Source organism: Elgaria multicarinata, chromosome 3, assembly GCF_023053635.1.
Source record: "Elgaria multicarinata webbii isolate HBS135686 ecotype San Diego chromosome 3, rElgMul1.1.pri, whole genome shotgun sequence".
NCBI classification, from domain to species: Eukaryota; Metazoa; Chordata; class Lepidosauria; order Squamata; family Anguidae; genus Elgaria; species Elgaria multicarinata.
The window spans coordinates 159,840,281-159,860,174 of record NC_086173.1 but is presented as its reverse complement, the minus strand read 5'-3'; the positions used below and the strand labels follow the sequence as shown (position 1 = coordinate 159,860,174).

The 19,894-nt window shown below is 47.4% G+C and overlaps 1 protein-coding gene across 1 annotated transcript in view; it reads right to left on the bottom strand.

Annotated features, from left to right (window-relative positions):
- Positions 1–19,573, bottom strand: part of LOC134395665 (uncharacterized) — a 37,599-nt gene extending 18,026 nt beyond the window's left edge. The window contains exons 1-3 of the mRNA XM_063121827.1: positions 18,809–19,573; positions 12,868–12,994; positions 8,671–9,503 (exon numbers count right to left, since the gene is read on the bottom strand). Of these exons, the coding sequence (XP_062977897.1) occupies positions 8,671–9,503; positions 12,868–12,994; positions 18,809–19,573 (1,725 nt within the window). The remainder of the gene's footprint in view (positions 1–8,670; positions 9,504–12,867; positions 12,995–18,808) is intronic.
- Between the last annotated feature and the right edge of the window lie 321 nt (positions 19,574–19,894).

Sequence of the window (19,894 nt, the reverse complement as noted above, 5' to 3'; positions counted from 1 at the left end):
CTTTTCGATGGGCGGAAAACGCTGCACAAAAGCCGGAAACTACCGGACCATTGGTGGCCGAGGGAAAGGCCAGGGCCAAGGTAAGAGGGCATGGCTATTTGAGATTTGGCCTCCAGGCGAACTGGATTTGATCTCCAGGTTTTGAGGTTTTCCACCCCCAGACCCAAAGGAGACCTTTGGTGTTCCAGCAAAGCTGTACTAAAGATCTTAGCCTGGTCATTCTTTGCCTGCGTTTTTCAGATCCTGCGACCTTTAGAAAACACGTCTGTGAATCCCTCCGAGGCCGAGCGGCTTCCGTCGAACGCTGGGCTGGGGCGCTTTCGTGGTGGGGCCAAGCGGGAGAGCAGCTCGCAGGGTAAGATTGTGAAGATTCAGAACAGATCAAAGGAAAGACTTCTTGCCAAAGCGCAGAGTTAAACTATGGAACTCACTACCACAAGATGTGATGATGGCCACCGTTTTGGATGTCTTTTCAAGGGGGTTGGTTAAATTCCTGGGGGAGAAGGCTATCGATGGCTACTAGTCCCGACCACTCTATGGTACCTCCAGAGGAGGGCAACCAGGATGATCAGGGGTCTGGAAACAAAGCCCTATGAAGAGAGACTGAAAGAACTGGGCATGTTTAGCCTGGAGAAAAGAAGTTCTTGAAAGGTTGTCACCCAGAGGAGGGCCAGGATCTCTTCTCGGTTCTTCCCAGAGTGCAGGACACGGAATAGCGGGCTCAAGTTAAAGGAAGCCAGATTCCTTTAAAGGAAGACATCAAGAAAAACTTCCTGACTGTTAGAGCAGTACGACAATGGAATCAGTTACCTAGGGAGGTTGTGGGCTCTCCCACACTAGAGGCCTTCGAGGGGCAGCCGGACAACCATCTGTCAGGGATGCTTTAGGGTGGATTCCTGCATTGAGCAGGGGGTTGGACTCGATGGCCTTGTAGGCCCCTTCCAACTCTGCTATTCTATGATTCTATTAGAGGCAGTAAGCCTAGATGCAGCAGTTGCTGGGGAACATGGGTGAGAGGGTACTGTTGCACCCGTGTCCTGCTTGTGGGTCCCTGGTCGACAGCTGGTTGGCCCCTGTGTGAACAGAGTGCTGGACTAGATGGACCCTTGGTCTGATCCAGCAGGGCTCTTCTTAAAGTTCCCAGCATCCCCTAGCTAACATGGCTGGCTAGGGAATGCTGGGAATCGTAGGACTTTTTTCTGTCTAAACATGCTTCGGATTGCGCTCTTGATCGTGTGAACCCCCACCACCACCTGCCGTCTCAAGTGGTCCAGTACATTTTCCATGCAAACTCCTACTCTATGGTTTCTGTTTTTTTGTTCCCATTAGGTGATGACGGGTGGCAGCTCGAGAACGAGGAGAGAATGCATCAGCTCCGAGGCTTTTCAGAAATCGAACCAGATGGAGCTTCTCTGGGAAAGAGACAAAAGAGAATTTCCCAGAGTCCCAAGCAGGGAGAAGCCTCTGAGAATGAGTGGAGATTGGCCAAGGAGCACGGGAGTCCTGCAGATGAACGAACGGATGAATCGGAGGAAACTCTAGGTGCCTGCCAACAGAGAATCCACGAAGGGGATAGACAAAAGACACAGCCTGAGCAAGAGAAAAGTTTAAGTCCGGTCTCTGACAACAGAGCCGCAGAGGAAAGAATGAGCACGGGAGAGAAACCCTATAAATGCCCAGACTGTGGGAAGTGTTTCAGTCAGAGTTCCTCTGTTGTTAATCATCAGAGAATCCACACGGGAGAGAAACCGTATCTATGCTTGGAGTGTGGGAAAAGTTTCCGGGTTAGCTCAGACCTTATCAGACACCAGAAAATCCACACTGGGGAGCGACCTTACAAGTGCTCCGACTGCGGGAAAAGCTTTTGCCGGAGTTCGCACCTGGTAAGGCACCAGAGAATCCACACGGGAGAAAAACCCTACAAATGCCCACGCTGCGGGAAAGGCTTCAGCGACAGCTCGTATCTCATTACCCATGAGAGAATCCACACAGGAGAGAAGCCCTATAAATGCTCAGAATGCGGGAAGAGGTTCAGCAACAACTCAAACCTTACCGTTCATGAGAGAATGCACCTCACGGAGAAACCGTACAAATGCCCAGATTGTGGGAAGAGATTTAATAACAACACTGAGCTCATGGTGCATGAGAGGACGCATCTGACCGAGAAACCATACAAATGTTCTGAATGTGGGAAAAGCTTCAACTGGAGCTCAGACCTTACAGTTCATCAGAGAATCCACATGACTGTTGGAGAAATGGTAGTCAGTTGATTTGACAAGAAATATTAAACAACAGGATCACCTTTTTCTTTGCAATCAATCATTTTCAGTCATCCCATAATTTGTCCAGGTTATAGATTTGATTTTTAAAACCATTATAATTTAAGATTTTTTAAAGTCTTATTTATAATTGTATAATAAAAAATTGACAGGTGCTTGTTATAACTGGCTCATATTTTAGGCCAAGAGTTAAGGCCTAGTTTAAAAAGCTAAAATTTAAGGAAATTATATGTCCATCTTTCTGTACTACAAAAAGCTTGTCAAAGAAATATATTAGTAGAATCATAGAAACATGGAATAGTAGAGTTGGAAGGGGCCTAAAAGGCCATTGAGTCCAACCCCCTGCTCAATGAAGGAATCCACCCTACAGCATACTTGACAGATGGTTGTCCAGCTGCCTCTTGAAGGCTTCTAGTGTGGGAGAGCCCACAACCTCCATAGGTAACTGGTTCCATTATCATACTGCTCTAACAGTCAGAAAGTTTTTCGTGATGTCCAGTCTACTGTCTGTGCTCCCCCTGGGAGGGGCAGGTTGAAGCACTCACCTTCCAGCATCTCCATAAAGGCACTATGCTTAGGTAAAGATTGGATGCAATAAGCTTCATTTATTGAGCATTGCTAGTTTTCAGGGCAAGGATGTATATCTCTCAATCCTGGCTTAGGGAATCAGGTAAGTAACTGTAAGAACGTAAGAAGTGTCATGCTGGATCAGACCAAGGGTCCATCTAGTCCAGCACTCCGTTCACACAGTGGCCAACCAGCCATCGGCCAGGGATGAACAAGCAGGACATAGTGCAACAGCACCCTCCCACCCATGTTCCCCAGCAACTGGTGCACACAGGCTTACTGCCTCGGATACTGGAGATAGCACACAACCATCAGGGCTAGTAGCCATTGATTGCCTTCTCCTCCAGGGATTTATCCACCCCCCTTTTAAAGCCATCCAAATTTGTGGCCATCATTACATCTTGTGGTAGTGAGTTCCATAATTTAACTATGCGCATAAGAAATTGGATCGTCTCACTCCAGTACTGAAAGACATGTACTGGACTGGTTGCCAATTGTTTTCTAGCCTCGGTGCAAGGTGTTAGTTTTAACCTTTGAGGGTGCAACCCTATGGCCACTAGCCACTGCCTAGACAGACATAGGATCTTTCAGTTTCTGGGAACCGAGGTCAGAAACAGGGCTCTGACCTCGCTTCCCAGAAACCGTGCTCCCTGCCACTTTGCAGCCAGTGCGGTTCTCGCTGTGCCAGCTATGTCTTCACGCTCTGAAACGGAGCACGGAGAAGGCAGAGGGTCCTTGGGGCAGAGAAGCGAACACAGAGGCTGCTTTATACAGCTTCCTATGCACCGCATGAAATCGCCCATCGAGCTGAAAATGCAGGGCTCCCAGAGGACAGAGGTGACAACCGCCTCTGTGCTCCACTCACCCTGCATTGGATAGCCCCTGATCCTGGAGGCTATCGACTATCTCCATAGGAGCAAGGGGAGGGTGTTGGAAAGAATGGAGCGTCCTGGCTGGCTGAAACCCTGAACAAGATCACTCCACTCTGCAACATGTCAGCACAAATCCCACTTGGCAAAACGTAACCCCGCACTGCCTCCAAGGAACTCCGAGAAGGGTCTATGGTTCCCATTTAATCCTCACAACAACCCTTTGAGGTAGGTTAGGCGGAGAGAGAGAGGGATGAGTCCCCTCTTCAGAGGACGAACCAGAGCCCCCAGAAACGTAAGAAGAGCCCTTCTGGATCGGACCGAGGCTCCGTCTAGTCCAGCACTCTGTTCACACAGTGGCCAACCAGCTGTCGACCAGGGACAAACAAAGCAGGACATGGTGCAACAGCACCCTCCCACCCATGTTCCCCAGCAACTGGTGCACACAGGCTTACTCCCTCTGATACTGGAGTTAGCACACAACCATCAGGGCTAGTAGCCATTGATAACCTTCTATTCCAGGAATGTATCCACCCCTCTTTTAAAGCCATCCAAATTGGTGGCCGTCACTACACCCTGTGGTAGTGAGTTCCATAGTTTAACTTTGCGCTGTGTGAAGAAGTCCTTCCTTTGATCTGTCCTGAATCTCCCACCCGCCGGCTTCATGGGATGACCCTGGGCACACTAGATCCATCGCTGGCACCAGGCCAGGAGGAGCCTGGGCCTTCGGGGGAGACAGCTGCTGGTCCTTCCGTGTCATAAGAAGGGTGCTCTGAGGAAGCCTCGACCCTCAGGAGCGTCATTGCCTCAAGCCACAAGCCAGTCGGCCTCTTGTAAGGAGTGCTTGCGTGCAAAGAAGGTCTCCTCAGGAGAAAGTGTCTCCTCTTGAGTAGAGCTCTGGCCAGAGACCTCGAATGGACAGCCCAGGTGGGGCCTAGCAGACTTTGTGGTTAAGCAGCCTACAGTCCGACCTTGCTAGTTGCTGGAAACGACGTCTCATAGAATCAAAGAATAGCAGAGTTGGAAGGGGCCTACAAGGCCATCGAGTCCACCCCCCTGCTCAATGCAGGAATCCACCCTAAAGCATCCCTGACAGGTGGTTGTCAGCTGCCTCTTGAAGGCCTCTAGTGTGGGAGAGCCCACAACCTCCTTAGGTAACTGATTCCATTGTCGTACTGCTCTAACAGTCAGGAAGTTTTTCCTGATGTCCAGCTGGAATCTGGCTTCTTTTAACTTGAGCCCGTTATTCCGTGTCCTGCACTCTGGGAGGATCGAGAAGAGATCCTGGCCCTCCTCTGTGTGACAACCTTTTAAATATTTGAACAGTGCTCTCATGTCTCCCCTCAGTCTTCTCTTCTCCAGGCTAAATATGCCCAGCTCATGTCTCACCAGCTTCTTCTGCCTTGTCCCCTGGTTTCCTGACCCTGCCTTGTACTAGAAGCCCTACAAAGAGACCATTGAGCACCACTGGGGATGAGGGGTGGGAGGGGAGAGAAGAGAGAGGTATAGCTGTACAGCTTTATGCAAATATTCAAAACATACATGTTTTAAAAGAAAGGGAAGGGAGGAAAATGACCAATAGATTCCAGCATTATACACAGTTAAGGACAGAAGAAGAGCCCTGATGGATCAGATCAAGGGTCCAGCATTCTGTTCACACCCAGTGGCCAACCCGCTGCCTATGGGGAAACCCACAAGCAGAACAGGAGTGAACCCTCCCACCCATGTTCCCCAGCAACTGGTGTACATAGGCCTCCTGCCTCTGACACTGGAGATAGCACACAATTATCAGGGCTAGCAGCCATGGATAGCCTTCGCCTCCAGGAATTTATCCAACCCCCTTTTAAAGCCATCCAAATTGGTGGCCATCACTGCATCTTGTAGCAAATTCCATCGGTTAACTCTGCGCTGTGTGAAGAAGTCCTTCCTTTGATCTGTCCTGAATCTCCCACCAATCAGCTTCATGGGATGAACCCCTTGGGGTTCTAGCATTATGGGAGATAGAGAAAAATGCCTCCATATCCACTTTTTCCACACCATGCATAATTTTGTACACCTCTATCAGGTCTCTCCTCAGCCTCCTTTTTTCCAAGCTAAACAGCCCCAGTTGATGTAACCTTTCCTCATAAGAGAGATGCTCCAGCCCCCTTCATCATTTTAGTTGTCCTTTTCTGCGCTTTTGTGACTTGGAATATCAAATGTTGCCATTGCTAGCAGTGGGACCCTTCATTTAGGGTGACCCTATGGAAAGGAGGACAGGGCTCCTGTATCTTTAACAGTTGTATTGAAAAGGGAATTTCAGCAGGTGTCATTTGTATATATGGAGAACCTGGTGAAATTCTCTCTTTATCACAACAGTTACTGCTGCAGGAGCCCTGCCCTCTTTTAAATCTGGTCACTCTAGTATAGCTCCTGTTGTGATGAAGAGGGAATTTCACCAGGCTCTCCATGTATATAAATGACATCTGCTGAAATTCCCTTTTCAATGCAACTGTTTAAGATATAGGGCCCCTGTCCTCCTTTCCATAGGGTCACCCTATCATAGTGCAATATCCTGCTTGGTGTAGGCTATTGACCAGATACAAAAGAGGGCAGGGCTCCTGCATCTTTAACTGTGGTGATGAAGAGGGAATTTCACCAGGTGCTGCATGCCTACAAATGACACCTGCTGAAATCCCCTTTTCTATGCAACTGTTAAAGATACAGGAGCCCTGTCCTCCTTTCCATATGGTCACCCTAAGACCAATCTATTGACCAGATACAAAAGAGGGCAGGGCTCCTGCATCTTTAACTGTGGTGATGAAGAGGGAATTTCACCAGGTGCTGCATGCACACAAAAGACACCTGCTGAAATTCCCCTTTCAATACAATTGTTAAAGATACAGGAGCCCTCTCCTCTTTTCCGTATGGTCGCCGTACTTCACTGGAGGAAGAGGATTTTGTAACACCAGGATCTGGGGCTTTATTCTCCAAGGTTTCATTCCTTCTAACGTCTAGCTAAAACTGCCCAGTTTGGCATCACTTGACTATTTTAAACGTGGTACAACATCTAAAATTATCTCCAGCATAGGGCTGGAGATTTCGATCTGACTTTTAAACTGTTAGTTTTACTCTACCCTGTGCCTGTTTGGTGCATTCTCTTCCCCTTCTTATTGTTTTATTATGATTTTATTAGAATGTAAGCCTATGCGGCAGGGTCTTGCTATTTATTGTTTTACTCTGTACAGCACCATGTACACTGATGGTGCTATATAAATAAATAATAATAATAACAATAGTAATATGCATGGTTCAACAGAGAAAAAAAAAGTCCAATTCCCAGCATTCCCTAGCCAACATGGCTGGCTGGGGAATGCTGGGAGTTGTAGGACTTTGTTCTCACTGGGGAATGCTGGGAGTTTTAGGACATTTTCCTGCCTAAACATGCATGGGATTGAGCCCTTGGATAATATTAGGGTGACCATATGAAAAGGAAGGCAGGGCTCCTGTATCTTTTTTGTGAACCACCCAGAGAGCTTCGGCTATTGGGCGGCATAGAAATGTAATAAATAAATAAATAAATAAATAAATAGTTGTATTAAAAAGGGAATTTCAGCAGGTGTCATTTGTATATATGGGGAACCTGGTGAAATTCCCTCTTCATCACAACAGTTAAAGCTGCAGGTGCCCTGCCCTCTTTAAAATTTGGGGGGAGTCTACACACCGTTCCGAAGGTGCCCCGAAACCACTTGAGGGCGCCCCGAAAACGCTCGTGTACTATGTACCTTAATCGTCCCCAGAAGAGGCGGAGGAGGAGGCGTGCTTCGGCGTTCCGAAGGGCGAGGAAAGGGGGGGCGGCGGTGGCCCCTGCGCGGTCCCAGGGGCGTGGGAGGCGCCCTCCCCTTTCCTCGCCCGTCCGCTCTCTTCCCTCCCACGACCCAGCCCCGCTGCTGGGAGCTCTCGCAAGGCCTGCTGGCTAAAGGGAAACAGAGCCTGGAGCAGCCCGCCCACAGTCTGCGCTGCCGAAGCACGCCTCCTCCTCCTCCTCTTCTGGGGACGATTAAGGTACATACTACATGAGCGTTTTTGGGGCACCCTCAAGTGGCTTCGGGGCGCCTTCGGAACAGTGTGTAGACTCCCCCAGGGTGACTCTAGTATAGCTCCTGCACCTTTAACTGCTGTGATGAAGAGGGAATTTCACCAGGTTCCCATATATACAAATGACACCTGCTGAAATTCCCTTTTCTATGCAACTATTAAAGATACAGGAGCCCGGTCCTCCTTTCCATAGGGTCACCCTAACGAAGTTGATCTCTGATCCACTGAGAAAGGAGGTGTCCGTGTGCTTCACTCAGGATGGAAGCACATCTGGAGTAACAGCTAGATTTTATACTTTCAGAAATGGGGAATCCAAGCTTTCCTCCCCTCTTGTTCCCTAGGAGCAGCTCCAAGTCCAACCTTGGAAGCATCACATGACCTGCTAGAGCCTCATTTGAATGACCGCCGACTCCTGCAACCCCACAATCTTGGGGCTCAGAACACACAGACACTGTGGCTTCACCATCAGTTCGGGGAGAGGGGTTTCTTCCCATTCCCCCCGCCAAATCTGCTTTTTGTAACAATCCTGCCTGATGAAGAGACCTGCAGGACTTGAAAGCTTGCACATTTTAAAAGGGATTACATTAATACGGATTTGGGTATTTGTCCGGATCCTTTATTCCTCTAGCCCAGCAGCGGCTCTCGAGCATCTAAGAGGAAGCAGTCCGATCACCTGCACAGCAGACACTGTTTTTAGTTGGAGATGCGGGTGCTTGAACCTGGGTCCTTCTGCCCGTAAAGCATGCGCCCGAACACTGAGCTACGGTTCCTTCCCCCAAAATCCAGCACGAGGCTGGCCAGATATAGCACGCGCCGCCGCCAAGGAAGTATCGAAACGTCTCGCAAAAAAAGCCACCGTCCAAATTGCGCCTTCTCTAGAGGATGCCGTCGCTCCTGTGGATTCTCTGGTGTTTGGTGAAGTTTGAGATGTAGTGGAAGATCCTCCCGCAGTCCTGGCACTCGTAGGATCGCTCGCCGGCGTGGACGCGCTGGTGCTTGGTCAGGCTCTGCTTGCTGCAGAACCGCCTCCGGCACTCCGGGCATTCGTAGGGCTTCTCCCCGGTATGGATCCGCTGGTGGGAGACCAGGTGGGCTTTGGTGATGAAGGTTTTGCCGCACTGGAGGCAGGCGTAAGGCCGCTCGCCCGTGTGGATCCTCAGGTGCTTCACGAACTCCTCTTTCCACCGGTAGGCCTTCTCGCACGCGGGGCAAGTGTAGGGCTTCTCGCCCGTATGGATCCGCTGGTGGTTGATCAGCTTGCCTCTCTCGCGGAAGCTCTTCCCGCACTCGGGGCACGCGTGGGGCTTCTGCCCCGTGTGGATCCGCTGGTGCCGGATCAGCTTGTCCCTCCGGCGGAAAGTCTTGCCGCATTCCAGGCACGCGTGGGGCTTCTCGCCCGTGTGCATCTTCTGGTGCCGGATCAAAGTCGATTTGTGCTGGAAGTTGCGCCCGCATTCCGGGCACAGGTGTTTGATCGCCCTCCCGTGGAGCGCCGCTTGCGTAACGGGCCCGGAGGCTTCCGTGGGTCTGGCCCACGGCGTCCCCGGTGGCTGTTCCTGCGGCCTTTTCGATCTACAGCCTTCCTCAAAGCTTTCGCATCTGGGCAGGAGGCACCCTTGGGGTTCCCCCGCGAACGGCCTGCAGGAATCCACCGGCTCCAAAGTTTCCCGCTGCCCACCCTCTTCCTCGTTCTCAGACGCAGTAGCACTGCCTGAAAAGAAAAGACGAGAAACAGGTGAAGCAGGAATAGAGGAGAGAAGATGGAAGGCAAGTGGGAAACCCCAACCTAGAGCAGGGGCGTCGAACTTAATTCAGCCTCAGAGCCGAACTCCATTTCGGAGGAGGTCTTCCGGGATGCATTCCAGGGGTGGACAAGGCCAAAGGCAAAAATGGGGGGGGGGGGCTACAGCATGGGTGGGGGACCTCAGGCCCCGGGGGCCAGATCCAGCCCCCCTGAGCTCTCAATCATACCCCCTTTCCCCCAACCACCAAGTGTAAGAATATGTTTGTGTAGGGTGACCATATTTTGGAAACCAAAAAGGAGGACAACATGGTCGGCCCCCAAGGGGGCGTGTCCAGCACCAAGGGGGCGTGCCCACCTGAACATAGCCTTGGTCACATGTCTGATTTTACAGCACACATTTAAGACAAATCTGTTCTACATAACATCTTAATGTTAAAATCACTGAAATAAAGAACAAGTGAGAGATTCAATGTATCTGAAATTAACTTCACTCACTCCTACTTTTGTAGGTTTTGCTGTACTTTGAAGCTTTTGCTATGCTTTGTGTGATACAGTCTCCCCTTCCCTCAAATATCTTTTCTGACTGTGTCTTCACTCATTGCAAGCTGCTTTGGTTGTTAACAAGGGTTTGCTACTGGCCGTCCGGATGGCTGGCTTTTTTTAATTTCAATTTTTTTTAAAGCTTGTGTATAAATGCCACAAGTTTCTTGTCAAAGAGTTTCAGCTCTTTGTCTTTAAAAATGATGGTTTAAAAAATAATAATTTAAAAACCTCAATTTTAAAAAAAATTCCTAAAAAATCAATGGATGAACAGCTCTGTTTCAAATTTGGTGTGGCTAAAGCTCTACCTAAATCCTATCATGGTGCGAAGTTTCATCTCTTTATCTTTAAAAATGACGATTTTAAAAATAATAATTTTAAAACCTCAATTTTTAAAAAATTCCTAAAAAATAAATGGATGAACGGATCTGTTTCAAATTTGGTATGACTAAAGCCCTTCCTAAGAGCTACCATCGTGCCAAGTTTCATGTCTTTATCTTAAAAAATGACAGAGTTATAAGCATTTTTGTTAATTCCCATTAGAGCTGCTCTTTGAGCAAATCCGGTCATATGGTCACTCTATGTTTGTGTCAAGGTTCTTTCCATGTCCTGGACCCCCTGAGCAAGTCTTTAAGGATCTCTTGCCTCTTTAAGAGTTCTATCTTCCTTCTTTTCATAGAATTATAGAATAGTAGAGTTGGAAAGGGTCTCTAAGGCCATCAAGTCCAACCCCCTGCTTAATGCAGGAATCCACCTTAAAGCATCCTGGACAGATGCTTGTCCAGCTGCCTCTTGAAGGCCTCTAGTGTGGGAGAGCCCACAACCTCCCTAGGTAACTGGTTCCATTGTCGTACTGCTCTAACAGTCAGGATGTTTTTCCTGATGTCCAGCCGGAATCTGGCTTCCTGTAACTTACGCCTTATCCTTCCCAATAACATGGGGTTTAGGCTGTGGACGTGGGGTGATTGGCACACAAGACTCTTTAGGTATAGCACAACAGTTTACTAACATATTAAAATGAGCAAATTACAATTAAAGGTATTTAGTCAATAGAGGTGAGTGACACAAAAGCATTAAAAGAAAATAAAAGTTGCGAAAGAGAAAATTCTTTTAGCCTAAGCTGCACCTAGACTTCTTCAGGCTGCTTCTTTCCTCTCCTTCCTCATGCGCTGATCTTTTCTGGCTCTCTGCCTGGCTAGCTTTCTCCTTTTATCCCTTCTTCCCCCCAAAACTGAAAGTAACATTTCAAACCTGAAGAAACGAAATTTAACTCAGGAATTGAAACTACTCCTCTCAGGGATACCCCCTCCCAACAGAACAAACCCAGGATTCTAAGACCTGACCTTTTTACTTTGCCACAGTGACCCTCAAACCGTCAAAGTTTATAAAGATTTAAACATGGTTTTTTCATACTACTGCAAACCTTGGGATTTCTCAGAGATTCTCCAAGGCCCTGTGCGTGAGTGGTAACATTTTGGCTACAGAAGTAGCAACACTCACACCCTGAACATTAGAAATAAAGGGAAAGATAAAACAATTGGAGCTCTACCATTAATTTTTCTGCCTCCAGTCATAGCCTCAGCAGCCAAATTTTACACTAATAGTAGGGTGACCATATGAAAAGGAGGACAAGGCTCCTGTATCTTTAACAGTTGCATAGAAAAAGAAATTTCAGTAGATGTCATTTGTATATATGGGAAACCTGGTGAAATTCCATCTTCATCACAACCGTTAAAGCTGCAGGAGCTATACTAGTGTAACCAGATTTAAAAGAGGGCAGGGCACCTGCAGCTTTAACTGTTGGGATGAAGAAGGAATTTCTCCAGGTGCTGCATGCATACAAATGACACCTGCTGAAATTTCCTTTTCAATGCAACTGTTAAAGATACAGGAGCCCTGTCCTCCTTTTCATAGGGTCACCCTAACTAATAGGAGCTTCTGAACTGTCTTCAAGGCCAGCCCCATGGAGAGCACATTACAGTAATCTAAACCTGGAGGTGACAAAGGTATGAATGACTGAAGCCCGGTCTGGTCTGTATGTGCAGGAAGGTTTTTTATTACACTGAGAGCATTCAAATATATAATCCTTCCTTCTTCCCCAACTTATCTGCATCCTAAAGTGGTACATCCCATCAATAGCATAACCATAGAATCATAGAATAGCAGAGTTGGAAGGGGCCTACAAGGCCATCGAGTCCAACCCCCTGCTCAATGCAGGAATCCACCCTAAAGCATCCCTGACAGATGGTTGTCCAGCTGCCTCTTGAAGGCCTCTAGGGTGGAAGAGCCCACAACCTCACCAGGCAACTGATTCCATTGCCGTACAGCTCTAACAGTCAGGAAGTTTTTCCTGATGCCCAGCTGGAATCTGGCTTCCTTTAACTTGAGCCCATTATTCTGTGTCCTGCTCTCTGGGAGGATCGAGAAGAGATCCTGGCCCTCCTCTGTGTGACAACCTTTTAAGTATTTGAAGAGTGCTCTCATGTCTTCTCTTCTCTTCTCCATCTTCTCTTCTCCAGGCTCAACATGCCCAGTTCTCTCAGTCTCTCTTCATAGGGCTTTGTTTCCAGACCCCTGATCATCCTGGTTGCTCTCCTTTGAACACGCTCCAGCTTGTCTGTGTCCTTCTTGAATTGTGGAGCCCAGAACTGGATGCAAGACTCTAGAATGGACTTGATGGCTTTGTAGGCCCTTCCAACTCTGCTATTCTATGATTCCATCATTCTATAAAGGGACTCACTTCTGAATAAACAGGCATAGGATCAAACCATCAACAACTATGGCTGCATACCCAATGATCCAGCGTCTCTGCTCCACTCCTGCGTGATCTCCTTGAGGATTGGCCTCTGCCAGGCGTCCGACTGAACCTGCTCTCCCTCGGGGGAATCCACCGTCACCTCCACAAAGGGCCCCGGGTCCTGCAACAAGACGAGAAAGGTTCCGTTCAGAGCTGAGACAAAGATACAGGGCGAGTGACACTGCAGCGAAGGCTGGGCTTACATGCCAGCGATGTGGGCTGAAAAGTTTTCCATTTGTGATGTAAGTCGCTTCAGAAAAATTACCGGGCAACATAACGAACGAAGTAAAAACCAATTGGGCAACCGTAGAGCGACCATATTTTGGAGACCAAAAAAGAGGACAACATGGTCGCCCCCCCAGGGGGCGTGTCCAGTACCAAGGGGGCGTGCCCACCCGAACATAGCCTTGGTCGCATGTCTGATTTTACAGCACACATTTAAGACAAATCTGTTCTACATAACATCTTAATGATAAAATCACTGAAAAAAAGAACAAGTGAGAGATGCAATGTATCTGACATTAACTTCACTCACTCCTACTTTTGTAGGTTTTGCTGTACTTTGGAGCTTTTGCTATACTCTGTGTGTTACATTCTCCCCTTCCCTCAAATATCTTTTCTGACTGTATCTTCACTCATTGCAAGCTGCTGTTTTTGTTAACAGGGTTTGCTACTGACCCCAGATCTGTTTCAAATTTGGTATGGCTAAAGCTCTACCTAAAAGCTATCATGGTGCCAACTTTCAGCTCTTCATCTTTAAAAATGACAGTTTAAAAATTAATAATTTTAAAACCTCATTTTAAAAAAAATCCTAAAAAATCAATGGATGAACGGATTTGTTTCAAATTTGGTGTGGCTAAAGCTCTACATAAATCCTATCATGGTGCAAAGTTTCATCTCTTTATCTTTAAAAATGACGATTTAAAAATAATAATTTTAAAACCTCGATTTTTAAAAAATTCCTAAAAAACCAATAAATGAACGGATCTGTTTCAAATTTGGTATGACTAAAGCCCTTCCTAAGAACTACCATTGTGCCAAGTTTCATGTCTTTATCTTAAAAAATGACAGAGTTATAAGCATTTTTGTTAATTCCCATTAGAGCTGCTCTTTGGAAAAAAATCCGGATTTCTCCTCCCCCTCCCGGATTTGCCATCAAAAACCCAGACAAATCCGGGTGAAACCGGTCATATGGTCACCCTAGGCAACCGGAATGGATGAAACAGTTGTATTTAGGATCACCCACTCCCTTGTCCAGGTCTGGGCCCGATTCAAAGTGCTGGTATTGACATTTAAAGCCCTAAACGGTTTGGGGGCCAGATTATTTGAAGGAACGCCTCCTCCCATATGTACCTGCCCGGACTTTAAGATCATCTACAGGGGCCCTTCTCCGTGAGCCCCTGCCAAAGGAAGTGAGGCAGGTGGCTACTAGGAGGAGGGCCTTCTCCACTGTGGCACCCCAGTTGTGGAATGAGCTCCCCAGAGAGGTCCGCCTGGCGCCTACACTGTACTCCTTTCGTTGCCAGCTGAAGACCTTTTTATTCTCTCAGTATTTTAACACTTAATTTTAACTAAAATTTAAATTTTACTGTTCTAACTCTGTATTTTAATCTTATATTAATTTTGCTGCATGGTTTTATCCTGGTTGTGCTTTTTATACTGTATTTTGTATTTGTGCTTTTAACCTGTTGGTTGTTTTATTATGGTTTTAATTTTTGTGAACCACCCAGAGAGCTTCGGCTATTGGGCGGTATAAAAATGTAATAAATAAATATATAAATAAATGTCCCTGAGGTCATCTTCTGAGGACATCTTCTGAGGTGCCCCACCAAAGAAGTTGCAGGAGGTAGCTACTGAGGAGAGGGCTTTTTCAGTGATGGCACCCTGCAACTGCAGCCCCTCACACACAAGGCTTTGACGCACACACCTCCCTCAGGCTAAGCACCACCACTTAAATACCTGAGGAAGAAGAGGTAAAAAGAAAAGTATAACCTTTCCTTTATAGCAGAGGGAAAAGGTAAGGAGATTTGGAAAAGGCTTTTCTGAGAATATAGCAGGCTGAAGGTTTTATGTAATGTGTTTATTTATGAACCAATAGAACAGGAGACACAGCCAAACTGATGCGTGGTTTTATGGTAGCAAAATAAAGAAAATGTTTATTGTTGTTTACAGTTCTTAGTTCCTTCAAATTCTGTTCTTAATTCTTAAGAATACTGGTAATAACCAATCTAATAATAACAATCCATAGTCCCTATGCTAGGGTGACGATATGACCAGACTTGCCCGGATTTGACCGGGTTTTTGATGACAAATCCGGGAGGGGGAGGGGAAATCTGGGATTTTTCCTCCAAAGAGCAGTTCTAATGGGAATTAACAAAAATGCTTATAACTCCGTCATTTTTAAAGATAAAGACATGAAACTTGGTATGATGGTAACTCTTAGGAAGGGCTTAAGTCATACCAGATTTGAAACAGTTCCGTTTATCCGTTGATTTTTTATGGATTTTTTTAAAATTAAGGTTTTAAAATTATTATTTTTAAAATCGTAATTTTTAAAGATAAAGAGATGAAAGTTGGCACCATGATAGCTTTTAGGTAGAGCTTTCGCCATACCAAATTTGAAACAGATCCGTTCACCCATTGAATTTTAGGAATTTTTTAAAATGTGAGGATTTTTTAAAAAATTAAATGTTATTTTTAAAGGTAAAGAGATGAAACTTGGCACCATGATTGCTCTTAACAAGGACTTTAGCTATGCCAAGCTTGAAACAGATCTGTCCATCCATTGAGTTTTAGTTTTTTTTTCAAGTTTGAGGTTTTAAAATTATTTTTAAAAAATAATTTTAACATGGCGACCATGTTGTCCTCCTTTTAAGTTTCCAAAATATGGTCACCCTACCCTATGCTCGTATTTTCACTCACTCCTCACACAACTCCTGACAGGAAATCACACAGCTAAACACAACTACCCTCCAAACCCAATCACCAACCAAACCCCTCAGACCACTCAGCTCCCCATATATATATAGACTCCTCCCCCCTTTCCACAGCATCACCGGCCACACCCACTCAGTCCAACATTCCGCACTCTCTAGACATACTCACGCAGACATACCTAAGGGAATAGAAATGTGGGAATAGAAATGCACAACCCAATTACAGAGAGGAGAAAAATGCCTCTGCCGCTCCTTCCGCCCTGCCAGCAGCAGCTCAGCAAGGCATTGGATGCTCATAAGCTCCTTTCTAAGGGAAGAGCAATCCATAGGGATGTGCTCGTAAGGTCCTGGCAGTAGCTCAGAATGCTGGGGTGGGGGGAGGCACCAATGCTGGGAAAACACTCAAGGTTTAGGGGGAGGGGGTGGGGCCAAAGGAAGGGGAAGGGCCTGTTGGGGAACCCTGGAGGGAGGGATTGGTACTGTAGGTGTCATCAATATGTAGGTGTTATCAATATGCGGATGATACCCAGCTCTACGTTTCCTTTTCATCAAACCCAGGTGAGGCAGTGGCTGTTCTGAACCAGTGCCTGGGCACGGTAATGGACTGGATGAGGGCTAACAAACTGAGACTCAATCCAGACAAGACGGAGGTACTGTTAGCGGGTGGTTCATCTGTCCGGCGAGGTGATGTTTGCCCTGTCCTGGACGGGGTCGCACTCTCCCTAAAGGATCGGGTCTGTAGTTTGGGGGTGCTCTTGGATCCAGAACTGTCACATGAGACAAAGTGGCAAAGAGCACCTTTTATCAGCTTAGGCTGATATACCAACTGCGCCCTTATCTGGACAGAGATAGCCTAGCTACAGTTATCCATGCTCTGATAACCTCTCGTTTGGATTACTGCAATGCGTTATACGTGGGGCTGCCTTTGAAAACGGTCCGGAAGCTTCAGCTGGTACAAAACAGGGCAGCCCGTTTACTAACAGGGACTGGCCGGCGAGATCACATTACACCAGTCCTTTTACAACTTCGTTGGCTGCCAGTCCAGGTCCCGGCCCGATTCAAAGTGCTGGTATTGACATTTAAAGCCCTAAATGGTTTGGGGCCAGGTTATTTGAAGGAACGCCTCCTCCCATATGTACCTGCCCGGACCTTAAGATCATCTACAGGGGCCCTTTTCCGTGAGCCCCTGCCAAAGGAAGTGAGGCAGGTGGCTACTAGGAGGAGGGCCTTCTTCGCTATGGCACCCTGGTTGTGGAATGAGCTCCCCAGAGAGGTCTGCCTGGCACCTACACTGTACTCCTTTCATCGCCAGCTGAAGACCTTTTTATTCTCTCAGTATTTTAACACTTAATTTTAACTTAAATTTAAATTTTACTGTTCTAACTCTGCATTTTAATCATATCAATTTTGCTGCGTGGTTTTATCCTGGTTGTGCTTTTTATACTGTATTTTGTATTTGTGCTTTTAACCTGTTGGTTGTTTTATTATGGTTTTAATTTTTGTGAACTGCCCAGAGAGCTTCGGCTATTGGGCGGTATAAAAATGTAATAAATAAATAAATAAATAAATAGGTGGGCCAAATTTGGCCCCAGGGCCTAAGGTTACGCACGCCTGCCCTAAAACAGTCAGCTCCAAATGTACAGAGGTCTGAAGGGGGCAATGAAGATGTGACCCGGGGGGGGGGGGGCACAACAGACAGCTTTGTCTCCACACTTCCCCTCACACGATCCTAATTGTGCAGGAGGTGAACTTCTGAACAAACCTGCCATTCTATTTTATTTTATTCATTTAAAATACTTTGACCCCAAAATTTCATGTTTTTCGATTTTTCTGGTACATTGTACAGCTAGATCTATCAGTGCGCCAAATTTCAAGTTTCTAACTCATCTGGAAGTGGGTAAACATTTATTATTTATTTATTTATTTATTTCACTTATATACCGCTCCCATAGCCAGGGCTCTCTGGGCGGTTTACAGAAATTCTAAAATTGAGGTAAAAACAAGTAGTCAAAATTTAAAATTCTAAAACACAGAACATACACACATAAAGCATTAAAAACCGTTAAAAAAAAACTATACATGTGGGTGATTAAGATGTGCCGCCATATGCCTGGGCAAAGAGGAAAGTCTTAACCTGGCGCCGGAAAGATAGCAGCGTTGGTGCCAGGCGAGCCTCGTCAGAGGGATCATTCCATTGTCTGGGGGCCACCACTGAAAAAGCCCTGTCCCTCGTTGCCACACTCCGAGCCTCTCTTGGAGTAGGCACCTGGAGGAGGACCTTAGATGTTCTGGACATACATCCCCCACACATACTTTCAGCTTTATAGGTAGAGATTTACAACATCTATATACCGTCCACATCTAGACAGATTCCAGAACAGATAATGAATAACAAGATAAAAAGAATAAAATAGCCTATTAAGTCAATCTGATGTTTTCATAGAATCATAGAATCATAGAATAGCAGAGTTGGAAGGGGCCTACAAGGCCATCGAGTCCAACCCCCTGCTCAATGCAGGAATCCACCCTAAAGCATCCTTGACAGATGGTTGTCCAGCTGCCTCTTGAATGCCTCTAGTGTGGGAGAGCCCACAACCTCCCTAGGTAACTGATTCCACCGTCGCACTGCTCTAACAGTCAGGAAGTTTTTCCTGATGTCCAGCCGGAATCTGGCTTCCTTTAACTTGAGCCCGTTATTCCGTGTCCTGCACTCTGGGAGGATCGAGAAGAGATCCTGGCCCTCCTCTGTGTGACAACCTTTTAAGTATTTGAAGAGTGCTATCATGTCTCCCCTCAATCTTCTCTACCACTTCCAGCAATTGTAACAACTAACCGTGCTGGGGCGGATGAGAGTTGAAGTCCAAAACACCTGGATACTAGGCAGGAAGGCTGCATTACCCAGCTCAAACTCAATGGTTTATCAGCAGACCTGAGCACTTCTCCTTCATCAATTCCCCTTTGAACCCCAAGACGTTCAGGTGGAAACCCAGTCAAGTTACCTCCTGCTCCCACTGCTCGTCCTCCTGCTGCCTCGTCAAGAAATCCTCCACCAGCGCGATGACATGGCCGCAGGTCTCCGGGTCCCGTTCCCGGACCCAGCTCTGCGTCTCCGGGGGTAGCAGGGTCAGGAACTGTTCCAGGATGACCAGCTCCAGGATCTGCTCCTTGCTGTGCCTCTCTGGCTTCAGCCACCGTTGGCAGAGTTCTCGGAGGTGGCCGTAGACTTCACGCAAGCCCCCGGCCTCCGGGTAGCAGAAACAGCGGAACCGCCGGCGCTGGGACTCTGTCCTGACCGCTTTCCTCAGAACAGCAGCCTCCTTCCCTTCTCTGCAGTCCCTCCTCGCCCTGGCAATGCCCGACTCATCGGAGGCCCGTTGGCTTTCCCCTGCGACGACAGGTGTCTGCCGTGTCTCCCACCCTGCCGTTAGCCATTTGCAGGCATTGGCCACTCCCTCAAAGGAGGCTGGGAAAGCCTTGCTCTCGTCCCAAGGTGTGGGCCCCGTCAGCGGAAGTTTCCGCCATCTTGAATGAGGCGACTGGGCAGCTTTTAATGGCTCCTGCTTCTCTTGGGCATCGCAACCCACCTCCTCTGGTTCCTGCTTGACGTGTGTCGGGCCTGCCCATCCCAGCGGTTCACCAACACACACCACCTGGATTTCACGAGCATCGGCCGGGTCCAGTGCCTCCATTTTTATTCCCCGCTGCTCTTCGAGGGCAACCCGGAACTGGAGGCTCGGTGGGGCTACGCCTCGCTGGGCCGCCATTTTGTCTTGGCCTTGCCCAACTCGCATCCCTCAGCACAAACCGGAGGAAAACATCCCACTCTTTTTGATGTGTGTGGGGAGCTCAGGTTCTCTCAGCCACAAAATGGGAGAATCTGAGCTTTCCCCCCCACCTTCTTCTTTTTTGATGTGTTACCTAAAAAAAAGTTGGGAAACTATGGGTTCTTTCTCCCTGAAGGAAAGAGAGTAGAAAGAGAGAGAGAGAGAGAGAGAGAGAGAGAGAGGTTATAGGCTTGGTTGGCTGCTAGATTCTCCAAATTCAATGTATGTGCCATCAGGGAATGATGGATGTGGTAGTCCAAC